At 37.0% G+C, this 14775-nt stretch overlaps 1 protein-coding gene across 2 annotated transcripts in view; it reads right to left on the bottom strand.

Moving 5' to 3' along the window:
- Positions 1 to 14775, bottom strand: part of TBC1D5 (TBC1 domain family member 5) — a 332932-nt gene that overhangs the window by 152941 nt on the left and 165216 nt on the right. For both annotated transcript variants that reach the window (XM_049798069.1, XM_049798068.1), the window contains 4 exons: positions 5025 to 5133; positions 3105 to 3194; positions 2930 to 3001; positions 70 to 137 (listed from right to left, as the gene is read on the bottom strand). In XM_049798069.1, the coding sequence (XP_049654026.1) occupies positions 70 to 137; positions 2930 to 3001; positions 3105 to 3194; positions 5025 to 5133 (339 nt within the window). The remainder of the gene's footprint in view (positions 1 to 69; positions 138 to 2929; positions 3002 to 3104; positions 3195 to 5024; positions 5134 to 14775) is intronic.

Genomic DNA, 14775 nt, shown 5'->3' with positions numbered 1-14775 from the left:
CCACATAAAAATGCAGAACCTAAATTTAGAGATATATATACATATATATTTATTTAAAGATCTACATACGTTCTTGTCACATCTTGTTCAATCATTGCTCGAAGCTCTTTATCCTGGAAAAATTTATTCCAAAGACTCTGAAAGAAAGAAAAATAATTGAATGAAACAGAGACTTCTACTAATACTTAAGGCTTATATACTACGTCAGCAAAGTACTGTGCAAATATTAACTAATTAATCCTCAACATTCCTGGTAGATAGGTATGTCAATATTTTATAGGTGAAAAAGAACGTTGGTGACCAGCCCAACTGAGAAAGTCAGTTTAGATCAGAGATGAAGACATTTGGGTTCCTGGATCCTTGTTCTAGGCTCATTCCATTTGCTCACTGGATAGCTGCAGGTCTGTGAGTTACTTGTAAGGGGTCTAGCAAAAATATTTAGAAAGGTAGAGTAAATTCAAACTTAGCAGAACCAGCAGCTCAACTGAAAAAAAATCAGTAGTTCACTCACAGAAAAAGGTCTGTATCACCGTACTGTACTACATTTCACCTATGAGTGTAGGGACCCTAACTGGAAGCTGCTATAACTTCCAGACTGAGAAATTGTTTGGAAGTAAGCTAGTTTGTCTTAGTGGAGGCAAAATCGAACAAATAATGTATGATGATCAAATACCTATTATGAAAGTGTCATCATTCTAATGGTACACATACACAGTGCAGATCAAGACTGGCCATTCTAAGAAAGTTCATATATGGAAAAGCAGTATATAAGTATTTAAAAAGTATTTAAAGCTCACTGTCACCTCAAAAAAAAAAAATTAAATAAAAGAGTCTGAAGTAGGTTTAGCTGCTTCTATATCTGTGCTGACGATCATTTCCATTCTGTTTCTTTGGTTTTCATGCCTTGTTTACCAATAGTTTGCAAAACTAACCTGAAAGAAGTCAGCAAATGTTGTTTGTATGCTCCAGAAAAAGTATTGTGAAGCTTATTCTTTATTGTAAAGGGATGGTAGCTTAGCAATATTGATCAAAATACAGAAGGAACAAAATCTATAGCAGTCTTTTCATGCAGGTTAGTTGTCAGATAGCAACAGCACCAGTGAATGAAATACCATACAAAAAGTGGCTACAATACTTCCAGAATTTCTTGCTCCCCTGTAAGCAACTCATTGCCATAGTGGATTATACTCCACAGAAAAAAAAAAAAAAAGAGAAAGTAAATTAATGTTATCTAGCAGAAGGAAGGTAAAATAACAAAAAAAGAAAAAGTTAATTAGCTTCTATATTTCTGTTTCAACCTATGAAAAAAACCCCAAACTTTAAAAGTATTTATATCCTTGACAACGTCTTACGTAAAACTAGTAACTTGTTAACTCGCAGCTCTTTTCATGCAGCTAGATCCCATTTTGAAACCCCCCTGCCCCTGCTCCCACCCCGGTCTATCAGATGAAGAAAACAGAAACTGCACTGCAAAAAAGAAGCAAAACCCCAGGACACTGAAAGGGCAAAACATTAAGTCACTGCAGAGGCTCAAAGGCACTTCGCTCTTCACTCCTATGCCTGATTTTGGCCTGTGGCTTTGTTTTATAGATTAATACCCTGCCACATACTCTGACATGTTAACCTTTGTCTTCTGTCTCCTAAAGACATCACAGGCAGAAAGAAGGTTGTGCCACTGTGTATAACCACAAACTACAGCAGAAACACTTTAAACCTTTTACATTTGACACAACTTTCTGGCCGGCTGGATGCAAGAATGGTTTGATGGCATGCACGGTCATGCTGGCTGCAGAGCCACCAATGTGCCTATGATTAATACTTCCATGTTTCAGCAAGCAAATCTCACTTTCCTTCTACGTTAAATATGAAGCAGAGTACCACACTAAATACAAACAAGATATGGGCTTCCATTTGTGACCAAAACGGAGGTACAAGTAGTGCCACCAAAGATATCTACGACAGTCTTTCCAGGTGTAAATCTCTTAAATGCAGCTGAACAAATTATTTTCATGTTATTATTTTATTTTGAAAATTTGATAAAAAAGTAACATAATTAACAGAAAAGCTTAAGGATATGTACTGTAAAATACTTAAAAGCTTTTCAGGTATAAAAAAATGCAGTAGAAAAACAGTGTAAAAAAAAAAAGTTGCCCCAACTTAAGCTCCCAAATCTACATGTAAGCCCTCCTCAAAGCGTCATGCCTTCAAAAATACCAAGCTACTAGGAGATCCTATTAATTTCAATGAGAGTTGGTTGCTCTGCACTTAATGACAGTCAGCCCAAATACTTTTACCACATTTTCAGTATTTCTTCAAAATCTGGATCTTTCATTTTGCAGCTGACTGCCTTCTGATGAGAAAAGAAACTTTTGTTTCTTTTAAGTATAAAGAAAAAGAATTAAAAACCTCAGAAGAAATGCCTATCTTGCAGCCTGGTACTTCACACATTAATTCAGCACGTATACAACTCAGACATACAATTGTATTTTTGCTGGAGAAAAGCTTCCAAGGCTGAACAGTCTTCCAGAGGGGGGTTCTTCAGTATTTGCTGTTAACAGCATTCCCTTCATATTGACTGTTTAAACGCTCCTTCAGCTAGACCCATTTTATATATAAAATGAAAACACACAGTGATAAAAAAGCATATCAGTTAAAGAAAGGATATGTTGTGAAACTGGACTTACAGTCCAGCACTGATTTTTTGTTCATCACAGCCTTCCCTGCAATAAGACCTGAAAAATCAGAATATTAACCTGGAAATGAGCATTTCTGGTTGTTCAGCAGAGCCTGTGAACATAGGTCAGTTTGGAAATTTAGGAGGGAGATTTTAGCACCTGCCATTTTGCCTTCTTCAGCAAGGACTCACTTGTTTCAGTAAGGTGATGAGAATTTTAGTAGCACGTGTTGATAGAACCAAGGGTCAACTTACCCCCTCGTCCTGAGAGAGTGGGTTGTTGATTATCAGATCTTGCTGCCCTGCTTTCCGAGGGTTTGTAATGTGCTGGGTAAAAACAGAAAAAAATCAAATCCTCTTCCGTTATACTATAAGTATTAATATCTATGTCAAAGCATGAGAGTAGAGAACCTATTTTGTACCAACTTACAATTTCTTTGATCTTAGTGTAAGAAGTTCTTAAGTCTGAAGTGGTTTTAATCCATTGACTTCTGTCTTGGGGTAGAACCTCCAGAAATAACTATCAACAAAATAAAATAAATCCATTAAGTTTCATCAATTTAACATAGTTTTTAATATAAATTCTACCAGGCAGCATAAACCACCTCAGAAAGGATGAGCAAGTACTCGACACATAAGAAGAAAGCAAACACCTATAAAATACTCCTGGCTTTAGCACTTTCCAGTCAATAAATAGGGAGCTAGAAACAAAGCAGTTCTATGGTACAAAATAAAGCATTAAAAACAACTGAAGCCACAAACTCAAGCTTTGTAAACTGTCACAACTTCAGTAGAGTTAATTGAGACTTCCAAGGCAGAAACAAAATGCACAGAGATTAAAATAAATATACAAACTTGAAGTGATTTACATAACACTGATGAGCTAATGCAACATGCTTAAAACCAAATATGAATGCAGAGCAGAAAGTAAGCACTCAGAGATATACTCTACCTAAGAAATGTGGAAAGGGAAAATCTTAATCTATAGAAAAGAAACATGTTCTAGAATTCTGCCAGACAGTTAAAAGAGACAATTTTGCAAAAAGTCCTTGAGAATGCCTACATCTCAGTTCTTTCACATTTCTGTTTAAAAAGGCTTAGAAAGAAACATCTACTGGAAAATACTATTTAATTGCATATAAAGTAAGGAAAAACAGAGTATTTTCTTGCTTTTAAAATGTTTTTATTTACACATTAGAAACTGTTAAGAAACAGTAAAGTGACAAACAGAAATCATTCCCAAGTAACTAAAAATACTTAAATATTTCAGAACTTAACAAAAACATAGATAATATTTTTAAAACAGGCAGTCTAAACCAGAGCCCTAACCCATACTGGGACATGCAAATAAAACCAGTCTTATTTCTAAGATAAAACCACTCCTTGCTGAATTAGCGGACAGTGAGTGACTTGATGGTTTTCTTAGTTCAGCGGTTTGAGTTATGACCTCCTAAGTTAGAGGCTCAAGAAGCAGTAGACTGGTATCAATGCTTGTGGCATATATTCATCTGGCCTCCTGAAGAAAGTATTTTCATTAACTTAAATTTATTCAATGCTACGCACATTTCAAATTTCAAATTTCTTTCATTCGTATACAAAGAGTATTTTCATTTTCTTTTTATACGTCTTAGTGCCAAAGTGAAGCTTGAGAAATTCCAAGTAAGGTCATTTAAATTATCAGTGCTAAGATAGAGCAGCTCTACTAAGGAAAATGTTCTCTACCGTCATAGTTAGTGCAGAACAGAAGACCTGATGCCAGTGCAACAAAATTTTTTTGGACTTTATATAGCATCTCAGTATTAGTTTGCTTTCTTTCTCTTCTCCTTCCCCTGCAACTTTAAAAAATAGAGTAAGAGCCCCCTGAGTACCTTTTGTGTTTTAAGATTGGAGGACCTGGCTTCCCCCTCTATCCAGTCATTACAAGAGGGATTGGTCTTCATTTTCTCATTTCAGTGGGAAAAGCTGCTAGCAGAAGCATCAGACTGATTTTAAAGGAGTCCCAAGTTCCACAAAACATAAATTGTGAGGCAAACTTCCTTTTATTTCCAATGCATGGCTTCATTGCACAGACTGAGAGGAGAGCTGGCTGTGTGGCACTCAATTCTAAACACACTACCCAGCACAAAGATATTCTTTCCTAGGAATCTTTTGCTATCACCCACAATTCAGCTTTAAGGCAACTCAATATGATTAGCAAATGTCCTATGAATTATAAAAATGAGTAGGAAAACATTGGGATGAAGTGTCTCGGAAAATTCATGATTCTTTGCATCAATAATCTTCCAGCGCATCAGGTAATGTGTTGATATATTGCAACCACAAACTGTAAATAAATATTTTCTCTTCTTACCTTCCAGCAAACACTACGGAACCTGCTGCTTCTCAGCTGCCCATTAATCCCCTTCAGCCGTATAGTTGCCAAGTAATTGTTGTTTACAAATAGTTCTTCCCATTCTTTACTGCATGCAAAAGCAAAAGGAATGAACATTTAAACAAAAAAAAGGCTTAGCTGATTTAAGGACTATATGACACTACACAATTTTGGATAAGCAGAGGAAAGGAACTTTTTTTTAATGTATATATTTAGTTGTGTACCATTTCTAAACGCATGGCTGTCTTTTTGGACACATTTCTTCTTTGGATTTAATGAATATGTAGATCGCTATAATTATGCCAGCTACTGAAATTCATAATGTCTATGGAGGCTATTCCATTTCCTCTAAAATGTTGGTACTGCAGTTCAGTGAATAAACAAGAAAAATGAATATTAATATAAGCACATTCATGTTTCAGCTGTAGACAAAGAAGTACCTATTCCAAAAATATGCAACAGAAAAGTATACTGTTGACTGTATTAGCTCCTCACATGACATATTTGCTTAAATGAACCTTCTTTTCTTCTTAATGTCAAGCTGGGCAGTTAAGCATAATAGAAGATGACTTTCTTTAACATTTAGTGCTATTTACTATTGAAATCACTCCTACTTCTTTCTACATGATCAGTTTTAAAATTTTAACAGGTGCTAGCAAATTCAAAAAAAACATCAAAAAATTAAAAAGCCTCACTGTATAAACTGTTAAAGGCAAGCTTGAGTACCTTGCAGTACCTATGGCTGACTAGATAAACAACCTAAATATGCCTCCCAGGCATGCAGGCACCAGGGGCCTAACACCTGTGCCTCATTAATATACAAGTAAATCTGCTCTACTGGGAAACAATTGGAAATTAATTGTCCCAAACCATCTACTGAGCTTGAATAAAAGAATTAAATCTATATTTCCTGCACCTTCTACTGAAACGAATCTCAAGAACAGTATAAGCCATCTGATGGTCTTAGTAGCCCAAGACTTGCTCACAGATTTCTGCAACCACTCTAAAATCCAAAGGGTAATTTCAGTGGAAAGAGCTGGGTTATGTGCAAGGAAATGTGTTTCAGAATTATTTTCAATGCATGTCCTTAAGGTGAACATCTCCTTCTCCCACCGTCACATGGGAGACTATTACTTCTCCATGGGAGACCAAATGAAACCAGAAAGAGGGAAACAGCTATTGTGACTCCAGGGTAAGATCTCACCAGATTTCCTTTGCTAAGGAGGGTCACAGAGTGGGTTGTACTAAATACCAACAAAGTCTGGTTTTGCAAACTGCCCTAAATCTATCCAAGCTGAAGTTAAGTTTTCAGCCTTTTAAGCTGAGTTGTGAGCGGAAATTTTTTTTTAAACCTTCTTTTAGATAAAACTTGTTCCGTTTCAGAACAGAATTATATGATACAGTTGCTGGGAATAGTTGGGGAACGGACTTGGTGAGCCAGGAAATTATGGTCCTGTCCCTTTGAGGTGGGAGCGAGCTCATGATCCACGCTAGGACCAGAAGCGTTGTGTTTGTGAATGCATCACCCTTCAGGTGGGATCATTTTCTAAAAATATAGGGTGCTTACTTCTGGGCCCTGATCATTAATTACTTTGAAAAGCAAAGGTACTCTGGATAAGAGCAAAGACGACTAACGCAGTGTTAGCCTGCAGGGGTAAGGGCTGCTTTCGCTTCTGCCAACTGCCAGTATTCCCAGGTGACCCAAACAGCAGCCAGTAACTCCAATGGTGTGGGGCAGCTTCTTTTCCTCCTGCCACATCCCCTACTCTCTAAGTCAGAAAGACTATCGTCATTTCACTGGCTCCCTATCTCCCATACATCCTCACCTTCTGCAGCAAGCTGCCTACGATTGTTTTCCATGATTCTGTCTCCTTTAAATACAACGTATGGTATATAGCAGACACAGCTTGAGAAAAATCTGGCCCTTTCTTTCACAGTCATTTATACTCAGTAACTACAGTATATTATGCCTATCTAAATAACCCTCCTGTTTCTATCATGTATAATTTTCTTCGTTTGCCATTGTAAATTTTGTAGCATCATTGGCCATTGTAACTACTGCCAAGCTGCCTCCCTAAGGCAGCGATGCTTCAAGAGTGACACATTCCCCTGTGCACACAACAGGTCAGACTCCGAAGCTATTCGCATTGTTCTGCAAGTGGATGACATTCCCACAACGCCTTTGAAAATGCCGGTATGTCAGCTGAGTTAGCAAAAGGTTTCAACCAGTGTAACTGTGAATAGAAAGAACAGAGAGGAAAGAAACTCTTCAGGTTTTTTTTTTCCCCCACCAACTGCTGGGAGTGATTGCTACACAGTAAGAAAGTAATTTCAACACTTCTTAAATTGTATTAGTTCAGATACTATGCTTTGTCTTTTTTTTTTTTTTTTTTAAATTTGTAATGCAATTCCAAACACATTTTGAATAAAATTACATTTAAAACAGCCAAAAGAAATTTGGCAAGATCATATCTCCTCTGCATCCCCCCTTGGCTGCTGGGATCACTAAAAAGAAAAGTTATAAGCAACTGAAAAAAAAAGATTTGGAAGCTGGAATCTGCTTCAGTTTTAGTAAGGCTGAATGGTATCTAAAATCCTTTCTGAACGGCATTCACTAATTCATTTCTCAAGTATTCTGAATGAAGGCTAATAAATTAAGCCTTACAATTCTAGAGACTTTTTCAATAATGGTAACACTGTGTAATATCAACAAGCTATCAGTTCTAAAAGGATAATTTTTTAAATGATATAGCCCTATTCTGTAAACTAATATCTATGAGCCTTGTTAACCCAGGCTTGCAGAAAACTCATCGGTCAAAGTGAAATGAGCAATGAAGATTGGAACTGAAGTCTACCACATCCCATTTGCTTCACTGAAGTGAAAGACTTCAAGAGCCAGTTGGAACCACTTAAACTATGAATAAGCACATGCAATTGTTTTTAATCAAACTAGAAAATTAAATGCATAATCATGTGTTAATACCACCTTTAGGTTGTACAATTAAAACAAAGGCAGATGCCGATGTTAAGGTTTTCTGGTTATTTTGTACATATTTTTAATTTCATATTCTTATTTAAATATCCTGTCTAATATACTACCATACATATTGTAAAGTCTTCATAATATAAGACCTGCACAAGGAAAAAGTAATTGGATTAATGTTTCTATAAGAAACTTAATTTCACATGCTGTATCTATGCAGTAACCATCCAATGTAAAATATTTATTGGCATGAGTTAGGGACAATTACATTACTTCAAAGTGGGAAAAGTGCTCAATATGTATGAATGAAAAAGCAAGCAAATCAATGGAAGGGATGAAGGTTGAAGGATCGTTCTGCAAGGTTTGTTCTTAGTTCTCATCTGTTCCTTTCCATCTTTTGAAACATGCATTTATGTCATAACTACAAGACTTTGAATCTGTCTGGAAAAGAATTTTATACCGGGGTCCGCTCTGATAGACACACTTTCTTGCTTATAAGAAGTAAGGTTGTGGATCTGATGCTTATTAACACAATTACCAACATCAGATTTTCACACATAAAAGTCCAAAGATTTGAAAGAGAAATGTCTCTCTCTGTCAACACACTGTAAGGAAGGGAGCACAAAGAGCAGGACTTTACATCAGAAAGTCTAAGTAAAATTTTACACGCACTTAAATCCTATTTTTGAAAAGGTATTTAAATCCCTAAGCTCTAGCATCTTAGTAAAAGACACTGGAATGCCACTATTGCCCAGCTTTGGGGAGCAAGCAATGATAAACTCTTTCAGAATGAATGACACCAACAATGTAACAAGATGCCTGGAACATAATTCTAGAATTCAAATAGTAGTTCCCAGAGTTTTACTAAGGCAACACTGCGCTGTGGCAGTGTTGGGGAGAGGTAACATAGACTTTCTTCCACTGATATCCAGTAGTGGAACATCAGCCTCTAGCTCTTTTGCTATATTTTGATGAGCAGCATAATGGCAAAACCAACGCATTGAGCATAGATACGCAGAAGAATGCAATGGTAGCCCACCTAAGCTCATTACAAAATAAATACTCTGTTCAGAAGAGGAAGAAATAGAAATGAGGAGGAGTGGTACAGCACAGACAGTAATCACTGCTAGTTAACTTCTGCATTTACCAATTTACAGGATAAAGCTGCTCATGGACAAATGCAGATCCTCCCAACGTTTAAAGCTAGTGTAAGAAGCATTTTTGTACTATGATGTTCAGACAATACCAAACTCTGTGGAAGACACTAAACCCCATAGAAATGTAAAAATGTGACTAGCTGGATCAAACTACAATCTACGTCACTGAAAAAGGGCAAAGATTCAGTTCGGGGACTGCAGGGGCTCAGACCTACCAGATAAATATTATTGTTCATAATGACTTCGCTTTCATTTGAAACTGTGGATAACAAAGAAACCAGTATCTATCATGTCATTAGAAAGTGTGTATCCTTATTTTGTCTCATGCATTTTTAAAATATTCTATGCCAAGTTTCAAAATCCCTTTTTTTGTGTCCATGATGAAAGAAGACCAATTTAATATTTACAACAACATTAAGATAACAAAGAATATTTCTCAGTTCATAGAAGAATACTGCAATACTATTGAAAGGTGTGAACATTTGCATACATATTTAAGATTTCAATCTAAATCTCAAGCTTATTCCACCCTCTAGACCAATACTGAAGGATAAAATGGATAGTCTCATAGAGATCCAAAGAAAACTCTTGAGCAGTGCTGCTAGTATTGGCAAAATCATCTTAAAACAAAATGGTGTGCATGCTCCCAGAAAAGCCAATTTCACTTTTTTATACTGTTTTTAGTTCATCTTCAAAATGTGCCTTTTAAAATGTTGAGACCCAAACTTAACTCCCCAGAGGCACTCAATGAAGCAAAAGGCTACTGAACAGGCCGTCAGAAAGAAAACAAATTCTTGAATTATTGTGTCATATGTTTTGCAATATGAGGTCTTTATTGATAGGAACATCAATAAGTGAATGTAGTATCTATATTTAAATAGAGGCAACTGTTCTTTTCAAACTTACTGCATAAATCCAAGAAACATGCATAGTTTGTATTATTTATTATGCCATAAAATCAGCAGTTGAGAAAAAAGTGAGGCAACAGCCAGGAATGTAATAAAAACAGAGTTAATTCTATAAAAACAGGGGGGAAAACAATTGAAAGGTAGTATCAAGTAATAAGCAGTAAGTTTCTAAAACAAAACCATTTCTGAAGCACACGGATTTTTATTTGCTACCCTGAAAATCTACTTGACAGCCTTAACGTGAAGGCTTATCAATCTGCTTGGAAAATATATGTATTTTCCTCTGTTTCTCAAACTCCTGCCTCAGGATACAAGGCAGAGTTAACAGCCATGTTAAGTGTGAACATGCTTGGCTGTGCTTCTGGGAGGCTCAACATTCAAAGGCCAGATTTTTCTATAAACAGTTCAGGTTTCATCCACTTTTGGCTGACATACAGTTAAAAAGGTTTGCATGGAGAAAGGTAAAAATAACTTTCTGAAGGTAAACATTCCAGCAAAAAATTAAGGTTATTAGCTAGATATGCTATTTAAGCTACCAGCGTGTGTGTACTACAGTTCGGGGAACTGAAATAAGGCTGCACTGGTAGCAGAACGCTTTGCCAGCACCTCTCCTAACAGCACTGGATCTGACGCAGAACCCCGAGATACCTTTCTCCATACTCCAAATTGTCCACTTTGCCTTGGTGGCTCTCAGCCAAAGAGCCAGGTTTGGCCCTGGGAGAGCACTTTACTTCCAACCTGGTAATTGTTTAGCTTTTGTAGAAGAATTCTTGTTACAGCCACTTCAAAGTCATAATTTCATCAGCTCATTCTCCTCTACTCATTACTTTATGCACACATTTACAAAATGGTGAAACAAAACATAGATATTATGTTCAATTATTTTTATTTTTGTATTGTAACTGATTTGCCAGTTGCAGAGTCAGGGCTTTCTAGTTTAAATCCCCCCAACGCCTTTGAAATCCTTTGCATGTACACATAGAACATTTACTTTCTAGTTCTCCAGATTAGAGTTCCCTTCTGCTATTTTACCCTTCTGCTAATTCATACCCATAGCTAACCAGAGCTCTGTGAACTTTGTGCATTCACATGCATGCAGCCTCGTTATACGAATAGACATGCATTCTTTAAGAGGAAAGGTAAGAGCTTCCTGTAGTACATAACAGAAGTTAAAAGCTACAGCTCTACAAATCATCAAACTAAAAAGTGGATGTAATAAGGAGAGGGGAGATAACTTTTGCAGGAATATGCCCCAAAATGTCTCTGCTTACTCACACCTGACTAGCTAGAACAGGTCTAGAACTGGCACAGTCATGACAATATTTAAAAATAAGCACCCAATTTCAAAACTTGGATGATTTTATGATGTGCAGGGTGACAAATGCAAAATCCTGTTTAATATTGTTAATTCCATCTTAACTTTGTAAATCCGCCCATTTTGCATGCAATGACATAAGAAAATGAGTAAGTGATTTCATGATATAACTTTAATCTCTTGAACTGACTAGGTTTTATTACCATCATTAAAACCCATGTAGTCTCACTGAAAGCAAGCCTTAGCTCTTTAGATTTATTTCAGTTGTAAATTATTTTGAGAAACCTTTTGTTTTCACGCTTCTTTGGATTAAAAACTGTAATTCCTTAAACCTGCCATCTTGCATTCAAGTTTTACATACAGTTCTAGGTCACAGTGGTTTTGGTTTTTTTTTAAACCAAAATGAAATCACTGATCAGATATATTTTGAGCAGAGTGTAGGAAAATCAAGATATATGGTTTAACCTTCAGTAGGTCTGTTAAGAAGGTGTAGTACACAACTCTTCCATTTAAAATCCCACTGAGCTAGTGGGAACACTCAGGTAGTACTCAGCAAAGAACTGATCATCTCTGGGTTCTCTTCCTGTTAAACTCAGCCAACAACTCACTCCCAGTTCTGTGGCAAATGTTCTTGCTTTTATGTCACTGCGCATCTCATGGACTAGAAGCTAATGCCAGCATGATTAAGACCTTAAAAAGTGTACTTTAGCATCAAGAAAGATACAATGCCATTCACTTGTCAGTGTTAGTCGTGTTCCTGCAAAGACAATGCGAGTTCTGAGTTTTAAATGAATGACAATGATGAAGTTCACTGCATTACTTAGACACACTGACCTTCAGAACTTTTAATAAATATTTCAAATTCATTATTGCCAGATTTTGTGTTTTAGAAGGAAGGAATTGTGAAAGGTTTTGGGGCCAAAATGAAAATCGCAAGAGCAATTCCATTGTGTTCCTTTCTTTTTCTATCAAGTTTACTAAGGGACTAATGGTGCTTACAAAAAAGGAAAATCTTCATTTACAAAACAAAAAAGAAAGAACAAAATACTTCTGAAATTTTTCCAACCTGATATTTCTCACCTCACATGGCATGCTGCTCATGCTATTTAGCTTAGCACTGAATTTTTGCTTAGAAATTAATGTTTTTCACTAATACAGCCCTTCTTTCTTCTGCTTTTGCCACAGGCGTCACCTCCTTCTGATTTAGAACAAATTAATTCCATTTTTAGGATTTTGAATAATGGGGTTTGCAGTTCTCCTTGATGAACTTCACAAAGCTCCTGTCAGCCCATTTCTCCAGCCTGTCAAGGTCTCTGTGGATGGCAGCAAAACCATCTGCTGTACAAGGCACCCCCCTCAGCTTTGTGTCACTTGCGAAGTTGCTGAAGGTACACTCTGGCCCATCATCAAAATCATTAATGAAGATGTTAAACACGGCTGGACCTAATATTGACACCTGAGGTACACCTTTAATGACCAGCTGCCTTGACTTCATGCCACTGACCACAACCCTCTGAGCCAGTTTTCAACCCACTTCACTGTGCTTATCCAGCCCATACATCAACAGCTTGTCTGTGAGGATCTTATGGCAGACAATGTCAAAGACGTTCCTGAAGTCCAGGTAGACAACATCCACTACTCTGCCCTCATCTACCAGGCTAGTCTTTTCATCGTAGAAGGTTATCAGGTTGGTCAAGCATGACTTCTTCTTGGTGCATCCATGCTGACTACTCCTAATGAACCTTCTTGTCCTTCATGTGCCTGGCAACAGTTCCCAGGATTAGCTGCTTCATCACCTTCCCAGGGATCAAGGTAAGGTTGACTGACCCAGTTCCCTGGCTCCTCCTTCTTAACAATCTTGAAGACAGGAGTGACATTTGCTTCCCTGCAGTCCTCAATCACCACTCCCAACTGACATGATAGTTCAAAGATTATTGAGAGTGAAAAAGTAAAGGAAATCCATAATGAAAAACACTTCAAATATTAGTAGGGGAAAATATGGCATCAGCTGAATATGGTGTCAGTGGTATACATGCTAATTTTCACATACAACAGAATAAATTAAGAGTAAACCAAAATTTTCACCTTCTTTCCATGGATGTTAGAAAGAAACTACCATTCTTCCTTCCATGGCTTCTCTTCATGTACTAAGTCTTTCCTTTTTGCTACCAATCTGTCAAGAAGCATTCTGCCAATAAAAGATGTTGGTACTCAATTTTTCCTTTCTGATTCTCTGTTGAAAGCATCTCAGGCTTTAAGTAAATTTGTTAAATTTGCTTTTCCCTATTTTCTAAGGGATTACACTGCACACAAACAGAAAGCAAGCCTATATTACCATTTCTACCTCTTTAGAAAGTAACATAATTTTCACAGGACAAGTTCAAAACATCCACAATTTGTTGAACTGTTTGGATCTTAGAAAAAGCACACTGCATATAGAGTTTCAGTTCCTTAATGACAACTTATTCTTCCTTGTGTTATGACATCCTTTGCAAATTCCTTAGGACAACAGGCAAGGAATGCAGAGTGGATCAGCTGTGGAAGGAAGAAGTCAATAAGAGTTGGATAAGATGGAGCTGAAAATTATGTAAAAGTCCTTGAACAGGAAAAGACAGGAAAGTAATTTTGAAAGAATTCAGAGAAAACCGGAAATCTTCTAAGATCTCAGTAGGTGTGACAGTGATCTTGGATTTGGAGAAAAAAGCCGTTGGAGGAAACCTGCCATCAGCGCAAAGAGTCACCTTCTCTTGCTGGATATATGAGATTTGCAAGATGGAATTGCTAACATCTTCACAAATAGGGACAAAATGAGTACTGGCACAGACTACCGCATCCAGAGAAAGATTATAAGAACGTAATTTTTCAGAAGAATCACAAAATTCAAGAGAGTTTACAGGTTCTCAGACAAAAGTACTAAAAAGGCCTCTTTGCACGTAAATGGCATCAACCAGCACAGCATCTAGGAAATGGTTCTAGGTAAGACAAAACAAATATGGATGCCAGTTTTACTACTTCCTTGTGAAAAAGAGTAAGGATGCAAGCACTAAGAATTCTCCGTACAGAGCTGAGAAAGCTTGTCCTTGTATTCCCAAATTTTTGTATCTCAAAATATTTGAAAAACCCAATAGGAACAAGCTTGCTCTTTACATCTCTTGATTATGTGTGGACACACAGTGGACAAAGTTAGGAAAAATAGGTTATAATTGCACAGGGGTGGCTTCAAAGTGAAACAATAAAGAAACACCACCTGAGTATGAACAAGACTAAATAGGCTTGTGTAGACGGGAAAGTCCTGCTTCCTAACGGATTAAGACAAGAGTTTTCCACAAGGTGGAGGCATGTAAATTGCCTGCATCTTCGTGCTACC

The sequence above is a fragment of the Accipiter gentilis genome, chromosome 4 (genome assembly GCF_929443795.1).
Source record: "Accipiter gentilis chromosome 4, bAccGen1.1, whole genome shotgun sequence".
NCBI classification, from domain to species: Eukaryota; Metazoa; Chordata; class Aves; order Accipitriformes; family Accipitridae; genus Astur; species Astur gentilis.
This window is presented reverse-complemented; position numbering and strand designations above follow the sequence as displayed.